This window comes from Euprymna scolopes, chromosome 44, assembly GCF_053919585.1.
Source record: "Euprymna scolopes isolate OS-2025 chromosome 44, ASM5391958v1, whole genome shotgun sequence".
NCBI classification, from domain to species: Eukaryota; Metazoa; Mollusca; class Cephalopoda; order Sepiida; family Sepiolidae; genus Euprymna; species Euprymna scolopes.
This window is the reverse complement of record NC_136525.1, coordinates 2,057,324-2,077,500: the sequence shown is the minus strand read 5'-3', so window position 1 is coordinate 2,077,500 and position 20,177 is coordinate 2,057,324. Positions and strand designations below refer to the sequence as shown.

At 33.2% G+C, this 20,177-nt stretch overlaps 1 protein-coding gene across 1 annotated transcript in view; it reads left to right on the top strand.

The window, feature by feature from the left end:
- Positions 1-19,655, top strand: part of LOC145268649 (uncharacterized) — a 254,875-nt gene extending 235,220 nt beyond the window's left edge. The window contains exon 2 of the mRNA XM_080124132.1: positions 18,982-19,655. Coding sequence (XP_079980258.1) covers positions 18,982-19,070 — 89 coding nt within the window. The 3' untranslated portion in view covers positions 19,071-19,655. The remainder of the gene's footprint in view (positions 1-18,981) is intronic.
- Positions 19,656-20,177: the final 522 nt, after the last annotated feature.

The following is a 20,177-nucleotide window of genomic DNA, read 5'->3' as shown; positions in this document are numbered from 1 at the left end:
TTCTTCTTTACCTTCCTTTTCTCCTCTTCCTCATATTTATTCTTCTTCTTCTTCTTCTTTTTCTTCTTCTCCCTTTTCTTTTTCTTCTTTACTTTCCCTTTCTCCTCTTCCTCATATTTCTTCTTCTTCTTCTTCTTCTTCTTCTTCTCCCTTTTCTTTTTATTCTTTACTTTCCCTTTCTCCTCTTCCTCATATTTCTTCTTCGTCTTCTTCTTCTTCTTCTTCTTCTTCTTCTTCTTCTTCTGCTTCTTCTTCTTCTTCTTCTTCTCCCTTTTCTTTTTATTCTTTACCTTCCTTTTCTCCTCTTCCTCATATTTCTTCTTCTTCTTCTTCTTCTTCTTCTTTTTCTTCCTTAGCTACTTCCTCATATTTCTTTTCTTTTTCTTTTAATCTTTGTTCCCCCCCCATCGTTCGCCCCTTCTTCATAATTCTTTTTTCCCCCTGTTTCTTATTTCTTCTTTCCTCCTGTTTCTTTACTTCTTCGTCCTACTATCCCCCTTCTTTCATATTTCTTCTCTTTCTTTTTCTCTATTCTCCTCTCTTCTTTTTTTTTCTTTTCTCCTTCTTTCTTTTTCATTTTCCTTCTTCGTTTGCCCCTATTCTTTCCTCGCCTTTCTCCTCTTCTCCCCCCCACTTTTTACTCTTCCTCCCCTTTTCCTTGTTATTCCACCCACTCCTTAAACTCATCTTATCTCTTCCTTCCCTCCCCAACCTCTTCCTCCTCTTCACCTAAATCAATTCGCCTCTCGGCGTTCGTTGCTTTCTCAATTTCCAGAGAGTCAGGAGATCCGCTAACAAAACCAAACAATTACTCCAAGACGTGCTTCACACTCGCAAAGATGCGCATCTCTACAATATCCCCCCCCCCCCCATCCACCCCAATAAACACCCGGCTCCCTACACACCACCTAAGTATGTCCCCGTGTGTGAGACAAGTACATCACCGGAGAATATTGAAAACAACAACAACAATAACAAAAAAAGGATTACTTTTAACTTCTTCTCAAATTGGGTCGCCATTTTTTTTTTTACTTCGTTTTAAAAGAGTGTCGGGTTTTTCTTTTCTTTTCTTTTTTTTTCAATTCTATGTAAATGAAACAAGCCTTTTATTCGCGTTGAAGTAATTTTCAGTTTAATTGAAAAATGTCGGGATTTGTTGACGTAAAAGTGGGTGTTTTTTTTGTGTGTTTTTTTTTTTAATAAAAATAAGAAAAGAAACGTACTATGAAATTGATTAGCGTTCTTTTAGAAAAAAAAATTGTAAGGACCTTTAAGTATGAAATGAATCACAGGTACTAGTCGATTATTAACGATATTTGGCGCTATAAACATGATAGTAAATATATATATATATATTGTTTTTAAAATATAATTATCCACTGAGAAGTGTTTCGTCGTCTACGATTCGTCAGAGTGGCTGAATCTAGCGAGATTCGAATTTTTTTTTTTTAATTAATTCAAAACGGATCGCAAAAACAAAAACAAATAACATCTAAGTAAATCGCGATATATCCAAACAGTCGTCCGGCAGGGACGAGCGGTAAGAGTTGAGGCTCCTTACCGTGGAATCCCGATTTCGAATCTCGCTAGATTCAGCCACTCTGATGAGTGGTACACGACAGAAACACGCGTCAGTGGATAATTATATTTTAAAAACAATATATATATATATATATATATATATATATATATATATATATATATATATATATATATATATATATATATATGCCGCTCCTCATGTGGGGGTACCAAATTGGTTAAAGGGAAGATTGTTCCCAACTCGTATTCAGGTAAAAATGTACTTTCGTAAATAATTGAATTCATTCGCAAAAGCTATATATATATATATATATATATATATATATATATATATATATATATATATTAAATAATTGAATTCATTCACAAAAGCTATATATATATATATATATATATATATATATATATATATATATATATATTGTGTACAGAAAGTTGTTAGTTGAGACAGGTCATTGGTACCGTCGGTTTCAAGCCCGATAATAAGGCCCGTTTAAGGTATCCTTATCAAGCTCTCTTCAGCCAATATTCGACGAATATTGGCTGAAGAGAGCTTGATAAGGATACCTTAAACGGGCCTTATTATCGGGCTTGAAACCGACGGTACCAATGACCTGTCTCAACTAACAACTTTCTGTACACAAAATATAAGTACGCTCTTAAAATTTGGATTTTCCTTTTAATTGAGCACTCTGCTGGAATTCTTTTTCCAAAAAAAACTAATCATATATATATATATATATATATATATATATATATATATATATATATATATATATATATATATATAATTTAAAGGAGATCAGAACAAGTTTAAAGAGCTGAGTGTATTTCAATGTAATAGTGAAATTACTAGTTTAATTAAAATACAGCAAAGAGAAAGTGCTCGTTGTAATTTAGATATATGATAAGCTCGATAGGTAAATATCCTAGAGCTAATTCAATATTAAGTAATGTGATTGATAAATTTTAAATTATCAATCACATTACTTAATATATATATATATATATATATATATATATATATATATATACTGTTGATTTCATATGCCCGGATTTACTGCTTGTGCGGTGATAATGGCTTGAATGTAAGTTAAAAATTAAAAAGTAAAGTTCTATTGTTCAGTTATGCTTTAAACAGAAACATTCATTTCAAACGCGCCCCTGTCATATCAAAAGAACCTACTGTTGATTTTATATGTCGAGCTTTTCGGCTTGTGCGGTGATAAAACTTTTCAAATGCACTAGTGGTGTTAGGCTGTGTAAGGTGTTAACTGAGGTCAAAATCGCCTGTTCTTTCTTTCATTGGATTATTTCGATTATCGGTTATCGGTACTTATTGAAGACATTCCAATACAAAGCCCATCTAAGAACACTGCCAGGCACATAAAGTACGTTCGTGTGAAATTTCATGAAAATCGGCCAAGTCGTTTTCAAGTCCAGATGGAATTCTCTCTCTCCCCCTCTCTCTCTTTCTCTCTCTCTCTCTCTCACACACACACACACACACACACACACACACACACACACAGACGCAGTTTCTTTTTATATAATAACTAGCCTGGGTGCCCGGCATTGCCGGGTGTTTGGAGGTTCGTGTTGAATAAAAAGGAAAAAAAAAAAAAAGAAATAGTAAGACGCAGGCAAGCTTGAACCCGTACCGCGAAGGAGGAAAAGAACGTGAACCCCCCCCCAAAAAAAACCTGACGTCTATGCTATTGCACCTATCGCCAAACTGGAGTGACTTAAGTTTAAATTAAGGCTAGATAATCGAAAAGAGGGTATGACTTTCGAAAATATTGGCTGTTTTTAAAGCATAACTGAACAATAGGACTTTACTTTTTCATTTTAAACTTAAATTCAAGCCATTATCACCGCACAAGCAGTAAAGCCGGGCATATGAAATCAACAGTACGTTCTTTTATATGACAGGGGCGCGTACAAAATCAATGTTTCTGTTTAGAGCACGATCGAACCATTATACTTTTGCATTCTAAAATTTAATGAAAGTCATTATATATTTTTTTAAAAAAAATTATAAAAGCAACTGTAGATTTTCTACAATGCCATGTAGACTACAATAGTTCATGAATTAAGTCACCGTAAGAGGCGTGTGAAGCTTCATCACGGTGCACGGGGATGGCCCCCAATTAGACTAGGCAATCAATCCATTTGATTGAAAAATTAGCCATTTCTCTGATTTCGATGACAATAAAAATGGGGGAACGTGAAACATTCGTTTGATCGTCATTCAATCACAAGCACTCAATTATACTAGTAAGTTAATAACGACATTTGCCGTTACAAAGGGTATTGTATGTTAGTATATATATATATATATATATATATATATATATATATATATATATATATATATATATATATATATATATACGTGTGTGTGTGTGTGTACGTGTGTGCGCGTGTGCGTGTGTGTGTTATTTGTTTTTCTTCGCGATACTTTTAGAATTAATTCAATTATTTATACGTAAGTGCATTTTTAAGTAAATGCGAGTTGGGAATAATTTTTCCCTTTTACCAATGGGAAGCGGAATATATATTGTTAAAATATAATTATCCACTGACACGTGTTTCGTCGTCTACGACTCATTAGAGTGGCTGATTCTGGCGAGATTCGGAAGTTTCGCAAACAAAAACAAATAATATATATATATATATATGTGTGTGTGTGTGTGTGCGTGTGTTTCTTTGTGTGTTTTCCTGTTTGTTTCGTTTACGATATGTATTTCAATTGTAAAAAGAAATTCGCGAACGTTTTCACCTCCAATGAGTAAACATTAAACGCGTGATGACTTTCTTTTTTTAAATGCGGTTTGTGAATTTATTCTGAAAGTTCATTAAAATGGTTTAAATGTATCTAAGTGTACCCTCTCCTTCTCCATATTGAGTGGTTTGTTTATGCGAATAAATAAAGCTTCAATGATGGGGAGGCGCAGGTTACAATGTGAGGCGGCTAAAATGGTGTTAATATATTTCTGAATTAATTTTGGAAGTATATGGAGTTGTTAGGGAACGACAGGTGACATGTCAAACGGCGAGAAATACTAGTCCTATCAAGCCGGTATATGAATTGTTTGTGGAGACACATCCCCCTATAGGATATTTGAAAAGATACACAATATTTCTATTTAGCAAATTGCTAGTAAACTTCAGGTTATTGCGTAATAGTAAGTCAGGTTGTTTGATGAAGCATTGATAAATGCAAAATACTGCCCAAATATACAATTATATATATATATATATATATATATATATATATATATATATATATATATATATATATGTGTGTGTGTGTGTGTGTGTGTGTGTGTGTGTATGTGTGTGTGTGTGTGCGTGTGTGTGATACTTGTACAGATTAATCGAGACATTAAAAAATGAAAATATCGAAAAAAAAACGGTTATATTGTACGTACTCGTTATGGAACAAAGTTCTCGGGAAAAAATTCATTTAATTTCGTCAAGTAGTTTTTTTTTTTATAGCGAAAAAACAATTTTTATGATACCGAACAAAAGGTTCGATTTTTAAAAAGAAAAGCTAGAATTAAAGATGGGGAAGGAGTGTCGGCGCTTTAAATTGTGTTATCTCCCCGTGGCGTTTTCATAAAATCTATGATGGCTGACTTAAACGTGTCTTTCCGCTGTAAAAAAAAACAACAAAAAAAAAACTACTCGATCAAATTAAGTGAAATTTTTTTTTCCGAGATCTTCATGTCAATATAACATTTTTTACGATATTTTCATTTTTTAATGTCTTGATTAAACTGTAACAGCGCCATATATATATATAGTAATGAAATCAAAAGGGTGTAGTTTTTACCTGATATACGCAATGGTAAACTTCAATCTAATATAAATACCTAAATTTGGACTTAATTCTCTTGAAAGAATTATTTCCACCTTTCGGATTGAGAGAATTTTCATGAAAGCTGAAATATTATGCTCGTTTTTTTTTTTTTTTTTTTTTTTTTTTTTTTAAATATCCACCATGTTTTCGCATGATTCTCTTGCCAATTTATGACTATAATAAATTGCGGTTTCACTTAATGCCATAACCAGCAAATTCTAGCATTTCTACAAATATAATTTGCTGATTTCTTTATGTCGTCAAATGACAAGAATAACAAGAATAGCATTCTTTGAAACTCTGCGGAATAAGGACTTTGTAAATTGTTTTTTGGAGTATTCAGTCGAACCATAAATTTTGATTGTAAAGTTCAACTTAAAGTTTTAATTTTAGTTCTCTTATATATATATATATATATATATATATATATATATATATATATATATATATATATATATATATATATAGGATTCTCCCAAAATTAACGCAGCCTTGACAGACGTTTTAAATTCTTTTTTCGACGCATATCTTTTCCTTGCGCCCATTTGTGAATTATTCAACGGATTTCTGCCTTTTGAATTACTTTGGACCATTTTCCAATCACGCGATTCCCTTGGATTTTACTTGCGAAAAATGGAAACTAAACCAACGTTTTTGGATTTTGATTTTTGGATTTTACCGTTAATAGATATTTTACCCTTCACCAGACTATCCATTCACGTGAAATCACCTTTTTCTTCTCCCTATTCCCTCTGCTTCACTATTTGTTACCAAGTAAGATCTATGACTTACTTGTAATTTCATCAAATACTTTTGCAAGCAAAATCCGATCCCGCATTTTGCTATATCCTACCCTCTTATGAGATGGAATGTATTTCTTCGAAACCCCGCGGATTAAGGACTATCAACTTATTTAGTGTTTCCTTTTTAAATTTAATATATTTTTAACTCTTTTTCAAAGTGGTTTTTAATATGTTTTATTATAACTACCTGTTCTAATATATATATATATATGTATATATATATATATATATATATATATTGTACAAATATCGATGCCTCCATTCGTTCTCGAAAGACAAAGGATGCCCCCTGTAAGGGCAGCTCCGCATGTCATTGTGAAGCAAGGGTTGCGCAATCACAACCACACCTCTCCTGAGCCAGTTCAGTGGCAAGTAGTAGTTCTGTTTGGACACACCTTCTATACTACGGATGTTGATCACATTTTCATTATTATATGTAAACTCGTGGGCTACAATGATAGCCCCACAATAATATTTTTTCTTGGCCTTCGGGACAAGATCAAAGTGTGTTGTATCTGTTCTTCGCTGCACTTCTATTTCTTGTTCTCTTTCGGTGGAGGAGAAATCCTTCAGGACTTAGACAATTTTTATTTTTGTACCTTTTCTCCACGTTAAAAAACGACCCTGGTGTCTAACTCTGTCCCGTGAGGAGGCATAGTAAATAGGTACAATGATAGCCCCACAACAATTACCAAAATAAAAGATACAGTAATTCTACTTTTAAGTAGAAAAAAAGCACAAAAATGGACCCCCCCCGAAAGAAATACATGACAAAAGGATACGAAGAGAAGAAACTATTCTCTGTATATTAAGCACTTTTTGATCACTAAATACCAGTGGGTGTGTGCCCGGTGTTGCTCGTGCACTGGAAAAACTCCCTCTCCAAAATAAATTAAAACAACTTTTCTTTCAATCAAAACAACTGGTAGCCGATCGTTAAATGTGCTTCAAGTCTATTTAATTTCTATAAAATCAATCTTTGTCATTTATCGATTTATACACACCTTGTCGATAATAAAATCACACACAGCTGCTATAATTTTTTTTTTTTTTTACATAGGCATCACCACTTATCAAGGCCAAGAGGCCACTCAAGGATAAGGGGTAAAGAGTGTACAGTAGACATTGGACAATTCAGATCTAATTCGCCCGTTACTGATGTAATTTCGACAATCACAGATGGTTGGGTCACATTCGCTCCCTTAATGATCCAGCTTCCAAAGAAACGGTTGAGTCTAACCCGTCAACACATTCCCCGCCCGTCTCTGACCTATCCGTAATCAGTCTCGTAACATATTTAGTCGCAAACAGACAACGTCCACGATACCTCATTATTTAGCAACACCAGTTCACCTGCAACAGAATCAAAGTTCGTGCAGCATACACTAATTATGAATAAGAAAGAGTTATAGATGTCCGTGAATACTTCATTATGAAAGCAAACGTTCAGTTTTAATCAAGAGAGAAAAGTATATCCACTCCCTAAGCTGTCAATTGTAAAATGGCCGTTGTGTTTAAATTTTTTATAGAATTCAAACGCTTTTAAAGTTTATATTAATTACGTTAACTTTTAAGGGGAGGTAGTTTTATTTTTCTTACCTACATATTTCTCATGAAAAAGGAAGTAATTCTAAATTCATGTTTAACTATGGTTATGGTTAGCTATTAAGGGAGATAATTCTATTCTTGTATGAAGTATCACTGAGACCGTATAAGGGAAGGAATTAGTCAGTTTGTGTCTTTATTATAAATTATATGTTAGATTTTTTGTTTTACTATGAATTTCTGGTTCTAATTTTTCTATCAGTACTGATTTTTTTAATGAGAGATTTCCCTTATTCCTATCATTTGCTAAAATGTTAACGGTTATCGGGATTATGTTTTCCAGACACGTGTTTGTAGAAAGACGATGTTTAGGTTGTAATGTTATATATATATATATATATATATATATATATATATATATATATATATATATATATATATATATATATATATATGTAATTTATAAAATATATATGGCGATTAAGCTACACTGAATATTCTGCGTTTCATCCACTATAGGATTCGTCAGATTTATGCGCATAAGCCTGACGAATCCTATAGTGGATGAAACGCAGAATATTCAGTGTAGCTTAATCGCCATATATATTTTATAAATTACTAACTAGCTCTACCTACGTATTGAGCACTTTTGAAGTAAATACTTTAAGTTTACGCATAAATCTATACTTTCGTATATTAGGTTTATGTGAGTAAATGAAGTAGTTATATATATATATATGTATATATATATATGTACATATATATATGTATAAATAAATTGCTATATATATATATATATATATGCATATATATATGCACATATATGTACACACACACACACACACACACACACACACACACACATATATATATATATATATATATATATATATATATATATATATATATATATTAAATTCACACTAGGATGAAAGGATCGGCCGAAAATTATGTGCTGTTTTTTTTTCTCAAAAGACTTGTATTCTTATACGTCAACACTATAAATACAGAAAAGATATAAGCATTTATATATTTTTCTGTTTGGAGTTTTTATTCATATATATATATATATATATATATATATATATATATATATATATATATATGTATATATATATATAGTAAGTTATAAAATATATATGGCGATTAAGCTACACTGAATATTTCGCGTTTCATCCACTTTAGGACTGGCGGGTAATGTGTTTATATATATATATATACATATAAGTTTTTAGATGTTCAAAAGTCGGGACTAATAAATCAATTATTAGATAGTGCTCATTAACAAGAGCAAAATATTTATTATTTGATGGTAAAAAGTTACATATGGTCGCTACAAACAGCCATCTGTTTCAGTTAGTGAGAATTCCCCAGGCGACCCTAAACCCATCGTCGCCACAAAGAAAAAGCCGTTTTCTTTTTCTTTGTGGCGTCGATGGGTTCAGAGTCCCCCGAGGAAGTCGCATTGATTGAAACAGATGGCTGTTTGTAACGACCATATGTAACTGTTTACCCCAAATAATATATATATATATATACATATACATATATATATATATATATATATATATATATATATATATATATATTAGTGTTGGGACGAAACAGAAATGGGCAATCGGAAAATCGCAACTTTTCAGGCTATCATAATCGATAAACATCGGTAATATAAGAGTATTAATTGCATTGCTATCTTTTTTATCCTCATTCATATCTACCATGAAATATCCTTTTTATCGTTTCAAAGTTAATTTAAAATTTATTATTTTACATATTTTTCTAAAAATATTTTCTTTGATGAGATACGTCAGTCTTTGAAAATACATGAATTAAGGATTGTCTTAATTATTAATACTCCTTCTCAAACAATAAATTTTTGTTGTAATTAAGCATTATTTAATTCCGAATTGTCATATATATATATATATATATATATATATATATATATATATATCACTACTTAATTTACTCACATAAAATTAATATACGAAAGTATAAATTCATGCGTAAACTTTAAGTATTTACTTCAAAAGTGCTCAATACGTAGGTAGAGCTAGTTAGTAAGTTATAAAATATATATGGTGATTAAGCTACACTGAATATTCCGCGTGTCATCCACTCTAGGCGCATAAGCCTGAAGAGTCCTAGAGTGGATGAAACGCGGAATATTCAGTGTAGCTTAATCGCCATATATATTTTATATCTTACTATATATATATATTAATCAACATACAGTACTGTTTCACTGTTTCAACAGCTCATCAGTGCGGCTAGACAAGCAACTACCTCAAGCCATGAGCGAAACCCGATCGCCCAAACGACAGTCGGAGCTTCTAGCTGTTGCGCTATACAGCTGATGCTATGCGGGCAGTGAATTAACTATGTTTTGACATTGTCCAAATACCTAAGCTCAATTTGTTTACACAAAGAGCATCGCTTAATACGCTAATGGTAATTTGTATATCAGTTCTAAATATGCTCAACGTAAGATATGGAGCTTTATAGACATCCACATACAGGTGTTCTTTTTTTTTTTACACACAGTGATCACCACTTATCAAGGCCCGGAAGCCACTCGGGGATAAGGGTTATTGCAAGTACATTACGTTAGTGTGGAGATTTGATGAAGTGTTTACTTAAGGGGGCGGTTCATTAGGAATTTGTTAACGTTGGACTTCAAGTCATCCAAGTTGTAGTCAGGTGGGAAGCAGGCAGACGGAACAGAGTTCCACAGGCGTGCAGTTCTAAGAAAGAAGCTTTGTTCATGGAATCCACGTTTTGATTTAGGCACAGATAAAGAGTGGGGGAAATTTTTCACAGTGGATTCAGCTAGACGGGTGTTTTTCGTTAAAGATTGGCGAGGGGGAACCAGAGATTGGAGTTCAGACGAGCACCTGCCATGGAAATAACGATAAAACAAGGATAGGCTCGCAACGTCTCTTCTGTGGGAGAGAGGTTGTAGGGTAGAGAAAAGGGCATCCCCCACTAAGCCACGAAGTCTATTTTGTACTCTGTCAAGGCAGGATAGGCTGTTTTTAGCAGCTCCTGTCCAGATATGGCAACAGTATTCCATCCTTGGGCGTACTTGGCTTTTATATACGAAACGAAGTAGATTAATTCCACAGTCGGATTTCACCGCGGTTTGCTTGATCTGTGTTAGTTGATAGACTTTCTCGTGTGCGGGGCGTTTGCCCAGTTGGCAGACTGCTTGCCTCGTATGCAAGAGGCTCGGGTTTCGAGTCCTGAGTTCGGATATGTCTAACTGATGAGCCCAAATAAGGGCGAAACTCGAGTCTAGGACTCTCGATTTGTTGAATGTATCATCGTTGTGGAAATAATTATATGTACATATATATGTATAATTTTAAAGTCCACGTCTGCCTCTAGCAGATGGTCATTACACTGTCCGCCACAACAAATATGTAGATACTTACACTGGGAGATCCGTGGACGGATGCAACTAGACAGGTCGTCGAACATCTGGGAACGTGAACCACTACCGATATCTTCAAACAGGAAAAGTGAGAGGTTTCTACGACAAAGACATACAGGCGGGCAGATACATAAAAGACAAGGCCATCAAGCCAGATACAGTAATATCGAACAAACCCGAAAGAACTGCACTCATTATCGACGTCACAGTTCCAAATGACTGGCCTTAATAGAGCTGAACGGGAAAAGATAACAAAATATCAGGCCCTAAAAAATGATCTAAAACACGACATGGTCTCTGAAAGAAATAAACATGATACCAGTTGTGACGGGAGCAACTGGTCTAATAAAAAAGAACCTTCAAAAATACTTAAAAGCAATCCCAGGAAAACCAAGCTGTAAGGAAATACAGATAGCAGCCATAAAGGGAACAGTGTCTATTCTTAAAAGAGCCCTCGGCTATAAATTTAAATTATAATAGAATCAAGTGTTAGCCCCAGGAAGGAGCCTCTTGATCTCTTCAAACTAACAAAAGTAAAATAAAAAAAAAAAGATTTCAAAGTTATGAGTGATTTTTGGAGCATGAAAACGATGTAACGTTTTGTACAAGTAGCCCGTTGCAGTCAGATGGTTGCATATTGTGAAATAAAAGCGAGTAAGTACAGTGTGTTTACACAATTTTTATTTACATGAAAGAAACAGCAACAGTGGAAACAACAACAGCAAGGAAGTGTTCAACACGAAAGTATTTGAAGTTATAGCATTTCTTTATACACCACGTTCCTCCTCTTTTTACAATCACTTTTTTCCAGAGCGAAGATCAGATCGTCTCAGTTTCTTACCCGCAATACCGCTACGTACAGTTGACCATGGATGAAAGTCGGTTCTTCCACCCATACACCCACCTTGCTCAGCGTCTGGCCTTGACTTGGTGATTCATTTGTATTCTTGGTGTGAGTACCTCCTCCCCAGCGTGATCTCCTGAGGCGATCTTGCATTGGAGCAGGATGTTGGTGGCTCTACTGAGGACCAGTCTCGTACTATTGCAGAGCCCTTGTCTGGGATACAGGTTCCTCATGAGCATGAGTACCATACCTTTCTTCATATGTAGACTACAGAAAAGTATATAGATACAGATCTATACAAATATAGGCCTACTATGTAGATACACAGAACGTTCTGTCAGACACATATAGACACAGATATATAGATATATAGCTACAGGGATTGAGAACGCACTAAAAATGTGACTTTTTTGCATTTTTTTTGCATTTTTTTTTGCATTTCCATACACCAAACAAAGATATAAATATCAGTAAAACATCCGCTGGGTTATAAGCTTCATTTCGGTACCTAACTTGCCTGGGTGGGTTGCCTGTAGGTTGAGATAAACCGCGTCACATACACACAGAAAGACATACAGTAGGAAAATTTATATATATATATATATATATATATATATATATATATATATAGAGAGAGAGAGAGAGAGAGAGAGAAAGAGAGAGAGGGATAGATAGATAGATAGATAGATAGATAGATAGATGTCATTTCAAGCGTAAAACATCCGCTGGGTTATAAGCTTCATTTCGGTACCTAACTTGCCTGGATGGGTTGCCTGTAGGTTGAGATAAACCGCGTCACATACACACAGAAAGACATACAGTAGGAAAATTTATATATATATATATATATATATATATATGTTTATATATATATATATATATATATATATATATATATATATATATATATATATAGAGAGAGAGAGAGAGAGAGAGAGAGATAGATAGATAGATAGATGCCGTTTCAAGCGAAAACAATATTACGTGCTAAGTAATTTATGCAAAAAAAAAAAATTACGAAAATTTATCGAGTAAAGTTATTTTTAGTTAAGTGCATTTTTCTTAGTCGTTATAAGGGAGCCACTAAGAGGGGACATAACTCTGAACTTTTTTTTATGCATTTTCATACCACAAACATGGATATAAATATCACTAAAACATCCGCTGGATCATAAGCTTCATTTTGGTACCTAACTTGCCTGGGTGGGTTTCCTATAGGCTGCGATAAACCGTGTCACACACACAGACAGACAGTAGGAAAATTTATATATAGATTTAATATATTATTTTTTATTTTTCAAGCGGTCCTCCGCTCTTTATCACAAAAAAGTATTTATGTATTTAGACCGAGAGAAAGAGATAACTTGTTTAATCATTGTAATTACTTTTGTCTAATCATTTATTACAAAAAAAAAAAATATAAAAAAATATATCCTGCCATCGAAATTAACCTTACTCTAAAGATTCCTATTTTCATACCTATCCCTCTCGACCCCCATTAGCTCGCGTCCCCGCCAAATTAAGAATCGACTCTCTGTCATGATCTTCACTTGGTCCATAAAATTGGTGGGGTTGGAGTTGAGTTCCTCGCCGCAAAGGCCGATTCCGTAATAAAAAAATGATCGAGTCTGAGAACGGAGCGATGGCCATTCGCCGAGAAAAAGAATTTTATTATTGCATTGATTTTTTATTTCGCCGGACGTGGGAAGGGGAGCGGGAGGGAGATTTTTTTTTTTCGGACTGGTTTTATGCATTTAGATGGCTTGATGATCAAAAAAGGGTTACTCGTGACTAACCCGGACACGCACACGGTGGAAGTAATGGAAGTAATGTAAAAGTTAAAATGAAAAGAAATAAAAACAGGAGTGTATAAAGATGGACGGTCTTGTTGTAAATGGAATATGATTTGCATAAGACCACACACACACACACACACACACACGCACACACGCACACACACACACACATGCAAACACATTCATATATAAGTCAGAGAGAGTTGCAACCTCGGTTGAAGTGAGTGTGCCTAATGATGGAGGTCTGAACAGAGCTGAAAGGGAGAAACAGACCAAATATCAAGGTCTCATGTATGATATGAAAAGAAACTGGAATCTTAGAGAGATATCAATCATACCAGTTATTATAGGTGCCACAGGGCTTATGAAGAAGAACCTGAAGTCCTACTTAACTAATATACCTGACGAACCAAGTGCAAAATAGATTCATACAATTACGCTTAAGGGAACAGCGAGGATATTAAAAAGAGCTCTCGGTTGGTTTCAATAAAAAGCAGGGCTATATTGGCAGCTGGTTTTGTTGCCCCATACTCAAAATTACAATCTTCAAAGGAAGAAAATTAAAAAAAATATTTGTATACAGTAAAACTCCTTTAAATTGAACTTCCTCTAAAGTTGGACTTCCTCTCATTTGGACTTATTCTAAACCTGGACTTACTCTAAACTTGATCTGTCTCGTCATTGAAATTGTATTAGCATATTTGATGCGGAGTTGCAGTAAAACTGTTTACATGGTTTGATCAGATATTGCGCAGAAATGTTAATATTGGTACTATGTAATTAATGTACATTAGCTATTGATAATTAATTTACACTAACTGTATTTTTTTTCAGATTGCTATATTAAAAATAGTGTAAAACAACCCATCACAATGGCTTGCAACTGGTCTAGAAAAAATTCTTGAAACCTAGCGGTTACCGACCAACCACGCTGTTTTTAAATCACTTAATACAAATGATGTTGAAACGTGGGTGCAACAAGATGAGGAAACTACTGATTATTATCCTGAAGGCAGTAATGGTGATGAAAATAGCGACAGCTCTCATTCTCTTGACCCTAATAAGAACACTCTGATGAAGCAATATCATGGGATGATGCAGAAAAGTCTATGGAGACGGTTATAAAATTTCTAGAAAAAAGTCCTTACTTTAGTGACAACTATGTCTTGAAAGCAATGTCACTGCGAAGAGATATAATCATAAAGAAGCTACAGAACCAAGAAATTGTAGATTTTCGTGATCGCTTACGGAATACAATGGAAGCGCCCGAGAGCTCAATCGATGAAAATAGAAACTGCAGTGAGACTCATTCAATGAATAAATAAAAAAAAAACTGTATTTTACATAAATGTATGATTTCTGTATATGATAACTTAGGTAATAAATACCTAACAAGTAAGAGTAGATTTAATTTATTTTCAATGTTTTTGTTCCTGGTAATAATATTTAACAATTCTTAATTGCAATATATCGTAAACTCAACTTAATATATACTTGAAGTATCATATAGCAATGAATTTCATTTACTATTTCTTAATTCTTAGAAAATTAAAGTTAACTGCAGCACATTTTTTTATCACGAAACTTGAACAACATCCTCGGATTTGAACGAAGCGGATGTTCAAATTATAAAAGTTATACTATATATATATATATATATATATATATATATATATATATATATATATATATACACGTACACTTAAATAAATTGGCAGACTTTTTTCGTATGGATATTTTTATCGATAATACACACATGAAACTCCAGTCCCATTCGAAGTAATCTCCTCCGGTTGCAATGCACTTGTACTGTTCGAACAATTCCGTGATGTGATGTGTCAGTGACGCTCGTCACACCCCCTTTCATCCACTCAATTTTTTTGACCTTAGGGAATAAGCAAAAGTCACAGCTGGCTGAAACATGCTCATTACTGTGTAGCAACACATTACTGCTTATTTAAAAAGAAATAAAAGTGTATATATATATATATATATATATATATATATATATATATATTACATAGTCATAGCTACTTATCAAGGCCCAGAGACCACTCGACGATAAGGGTTAAGAGTGTACAGTAGTCAATTGGACGATATAGTAATCGTTAGTAATGGAAATTCGGTAAATTTGTTAACTTAAGTGGAACGGTTCATCAAGAACCTATTTACATTGGACTTGAAGACAACCATATTGCAGTCTGGTTTATACGAGTCCTTGTACCTTTTGACTCGTATAAACCAGCATCTCCCATCGAAGATCAGACAAGGGAGGATGGGGTTCGGTGGTCTCCCTCCTTCTGCAGCCTTGGACTCTGCTATTGGCCAGCATTTGGTTGACAACCCGTGCTGTGCCGATAGATATAAAATAGATTGGTTCGAGGTGCTACATAGAGCGGACTCCAAAAACCATTTAAAGATTTTGGAGGCCGTCTCTATCGCGGTGCGTCAACCTTCTTTTGTGCCGGCAAAAGGAAACATCAAACGCATTGTTTCTCTTTGGGGAACTTTGAATTTTTTCTCCCGCTTTTTTTTTTTTTCTCCCTCGTTGTGCCAACATTTTTAATCGTTTTTCAAACGTAAATAAATTTAATTAATGTCCCCGTACGTTGGCACATTAAATAAGTTCCCCAATAGAACTCTTTATTTTCGTCACAATACTATTTAGATTGCGATCGATTTACTCCTGAAGAGATGATAGCCGAAAGAGCTCTCGAGAAACTTCCGCCTACTATTTTATTTAAAACCATATATATATATATATATATATATATATATATATATATTAGTGATTGGACGATTATTAATAATAAAATTAAACAGGCATCTGTCGACAAATGCCCTATCTACCTACGCCTACCTTGCTAGGTAATGTTAGTGAAAGATTGGCCAAGCAAATTTCTTCTGTCGTACAACAATGTTACTTTGCATCAAATACCCGTGTTGTTTTTTCTTGTAAACCCATTTTGTCTTCAATTTGTAAAGACGTTCTTCCCCACCCCCCACAACAGTTTTATTATTTATTTATTTAAATGTAGCTGCGGTCTGTGCTCCGTCAGGCGAACTTCTCAAAGATTAGATAATAGGGTAAAACGACATGTTCCATCCAAAATTCGAAATGGAAACTACCTACCTTCGGATGTTTTGAACAATATCCATGGCTCATCTCTAGGAGAGCACCTTATAAATAATCGTATTTGCGCTTCGAATTTTAGTGCGGACTTTTTTTTCCATCCTTAGGAAGTCGCACTCTCTTTACCATCTCAAAATTCTAGAAACTATATATATTAAGACTCTGAGACCTTCTCTTTGCAAACAAAAAGAGAATCTCTTAGGGCTTAATCTAGTAGTTTTATAATTAATTCCCCCCTTACTTTTATATATATATATATATATATATATATATATATATATATATATATATATATATATATATATATAACTCCCATACTTTTTCATCTCCGATTCATTGTCCCCCCCCTTTTCTTTTAAAACGTAATTAAGCTAGATTTTAGCTCTGTTGAGCGAACTTCGAAACTGGTCAGCTGACGTCTTCATTTTTATTTTTTAATTTCACAATCTAAAATAAAGAATGTTTTCGAACAGGTTTACATTTGGTCTTTACATAATCATAATATATACAGGGTGTCCACAAAGTCTGGCTACATTATGTAGCCAGACTTTGTGGGCACCCTATATATATATATATATATATATATATATATATATATATATATATATATATATATATATATATAGGGTGCCTACAAAGTCTGGCTACATAATCTACAGGATGCTTCCACAAAGTCTGGCTACATAATTTGTGGACACCCTGTATATATATATATATATATATATATATATATATATATATATATATATATATATATATATATATATATATATATATTAGAATATTGGGAATCTAATTAAAAGGGAAAAGGAAAAAAAATGAACTTCTTCATGGAATTTCGATAAAAAAAAGACATGTTTATTAACGAACAGAATAACAGGACATTATCTAAAAAATGAGATAAATGACAGTGGCACGTTCGAAATAAATGTTTCTTTTTAAAGCACAATTGAATCATGATACTTGACTTTTGTACGCTTGACTTTAATTCAAGCGATTATGTAAAAATAATTTCATAAAATCAACAGTAGGCTCTTTTATAAGACAGGGGCGCGTTCGAAATGAATGTTTCTATTTAGAGTACAGTTGAACCGTAATACTTGACTTTTTTGGATTTTAAACTTTAAGGTTCTCTACGGTACAGTGTAGGATTAGTCCACAAAGCATTGTGAACTACATTGCACTGTAGAGAATCCACTGTTGATTTTATAAAATTATATATCAATAACCGCTTCACTTAAAGTTTAAAATGCAAATGTCAAGTATAATCGTCCTAATGTGCTCGAAATCGAAACATTCGTTTCAGACGTGTCACTGTCATATCAAAGAACCAACTCTATATGAAATTTCTAAAAAAATCAGCTCAGCTATTTCCGTGTTCATAGAGAACGAACTCTATCACACACGCATAAACAATTTAAAAAAAAATTTCTTTCACAATGTTTTGGAGAAGTTGATTAATTGCGACCCCGTCCTTGTCTTATGAAAGGACCAACTTCGTGTGAAATTTAAAAAAAAAAAAAATCAACCCAGCCATTTCCGAGTTCATAGGGAACGAACTCAATCACACACATATAGAGATTTATTTTAAAAAATAATAGTAGTGATATTTGTTATTTAATTGCGAACACGTCCCTGTCCTATCAAAGGACCAACTTCGTGTCAAATTTCTAAAAAAAATCAGCCCAGCTATTTCCGAGTTCATAGGGAACGAACTCAATCATATACATACAGACATTTATTTAAAAAAAAATAATAGTAGTGATATTTGTTACTTAATTGTGAACACGTCCCTCTCTAATCAAAGAACAAACTTTGTGTCAAATTTCTAAAAAATCAGCCCAGCCATTTCCGTGTTTATAGGGAACGGACTCAATCACACACACATGGACGATTTTAAAAAAAATAATTTTAGAGATATTTATTGATTAAATATATTTTCTAATCCGTGGAATTTCCACGGGTCATGTCAGTATGTAAATATTTTGTTAATTTTATTTTTTTTTTCTTTCAATTTCAGGTGAGTTGTTCTTTCTTTCACAATGTTTTGGAGAAAACGTAATTCTAATGTGTTTCCGTTTATTAAAAGAATTGAAATTGATCAGGTAAGCAAAGTAATTTTTGTCCCTTAAGTCTGGATAAAAAAAGGTAAAAACAGAGAAATTATCACGTTATTTCTCAACTAGCAGTTCAGCCCGGCTTTGCTCAGGCCCTATGTACTGTTCATAACTTTATGTGCATATATATATATATGATATAGATATATATCCAAACGAACTAAAATTAAATTGTGAACATAGAGGCTACATTTCTGGATTTAGATATAAAAATTGAGGATGGAATTTTTCTTTATAAAATATTTGATAAAAGAAACGCTTTCCCCTTTAAAATAGTACGTATGCACCATAAGGATAGCACCTGCCCCGTTTTTGTGTTTTATGGAACCATTATGTCAGAGTTTTTGAGAATAGCTCGCGTTACTCTAAAATTAACAGATTTTATACTACCAGTTTCTAGCTTAGTAATAAGGATGATAAAACAAGGTGGAGATAAAAATAAAATATTTAAACAGTTAAATAAAGCATTTGTTCGTTATCCTGATGCTTTTGAATCGTTTAAGATAAACCAGATTATATTGATAAAGGAAATCCAAAACTATATTAGCAATGTATAAATGTATTTATAATTACATATAATAAATTTATATAGTTAAAAAAAATTAAAAAAAAATGTATATATGTAAAAATAAAATATTTTTAACCTTTATATATCTAATTTTAAATAAATAAGAATGTAAATATACAAACTACTAACTATAGTGGGGGTGATAAGTAGTTAAATGGATTAATCCAAATCTTATAAATACAAGACTGATAAATTAAAAAATTAAAAAATGTATCCATTTTAAATGTGGAAATTGATGAATCGCACAGGTAAGAAATTCATTTATATAGTATGAAAAGGTTAGTAATTACAATTAAGAATAGGAAATTGGGGTAAAAAATTTTTGTAACTTGTCTTCTTCCTAAGATTAAGGGTGGTGGTGTTTGATCAACACTGCTGGGGAGCCATGATGTAATACGCTGTTTTGTTTTTAAATCCCCGAAACAGTGTTTCATGGTAAACAACTGATGATCCCTTAAAAAATATAAAAATTGGTATTATAGTAAATTTGAGAGTTGATGCAGTGATTGCAGGTGATTAAATGACTTACTG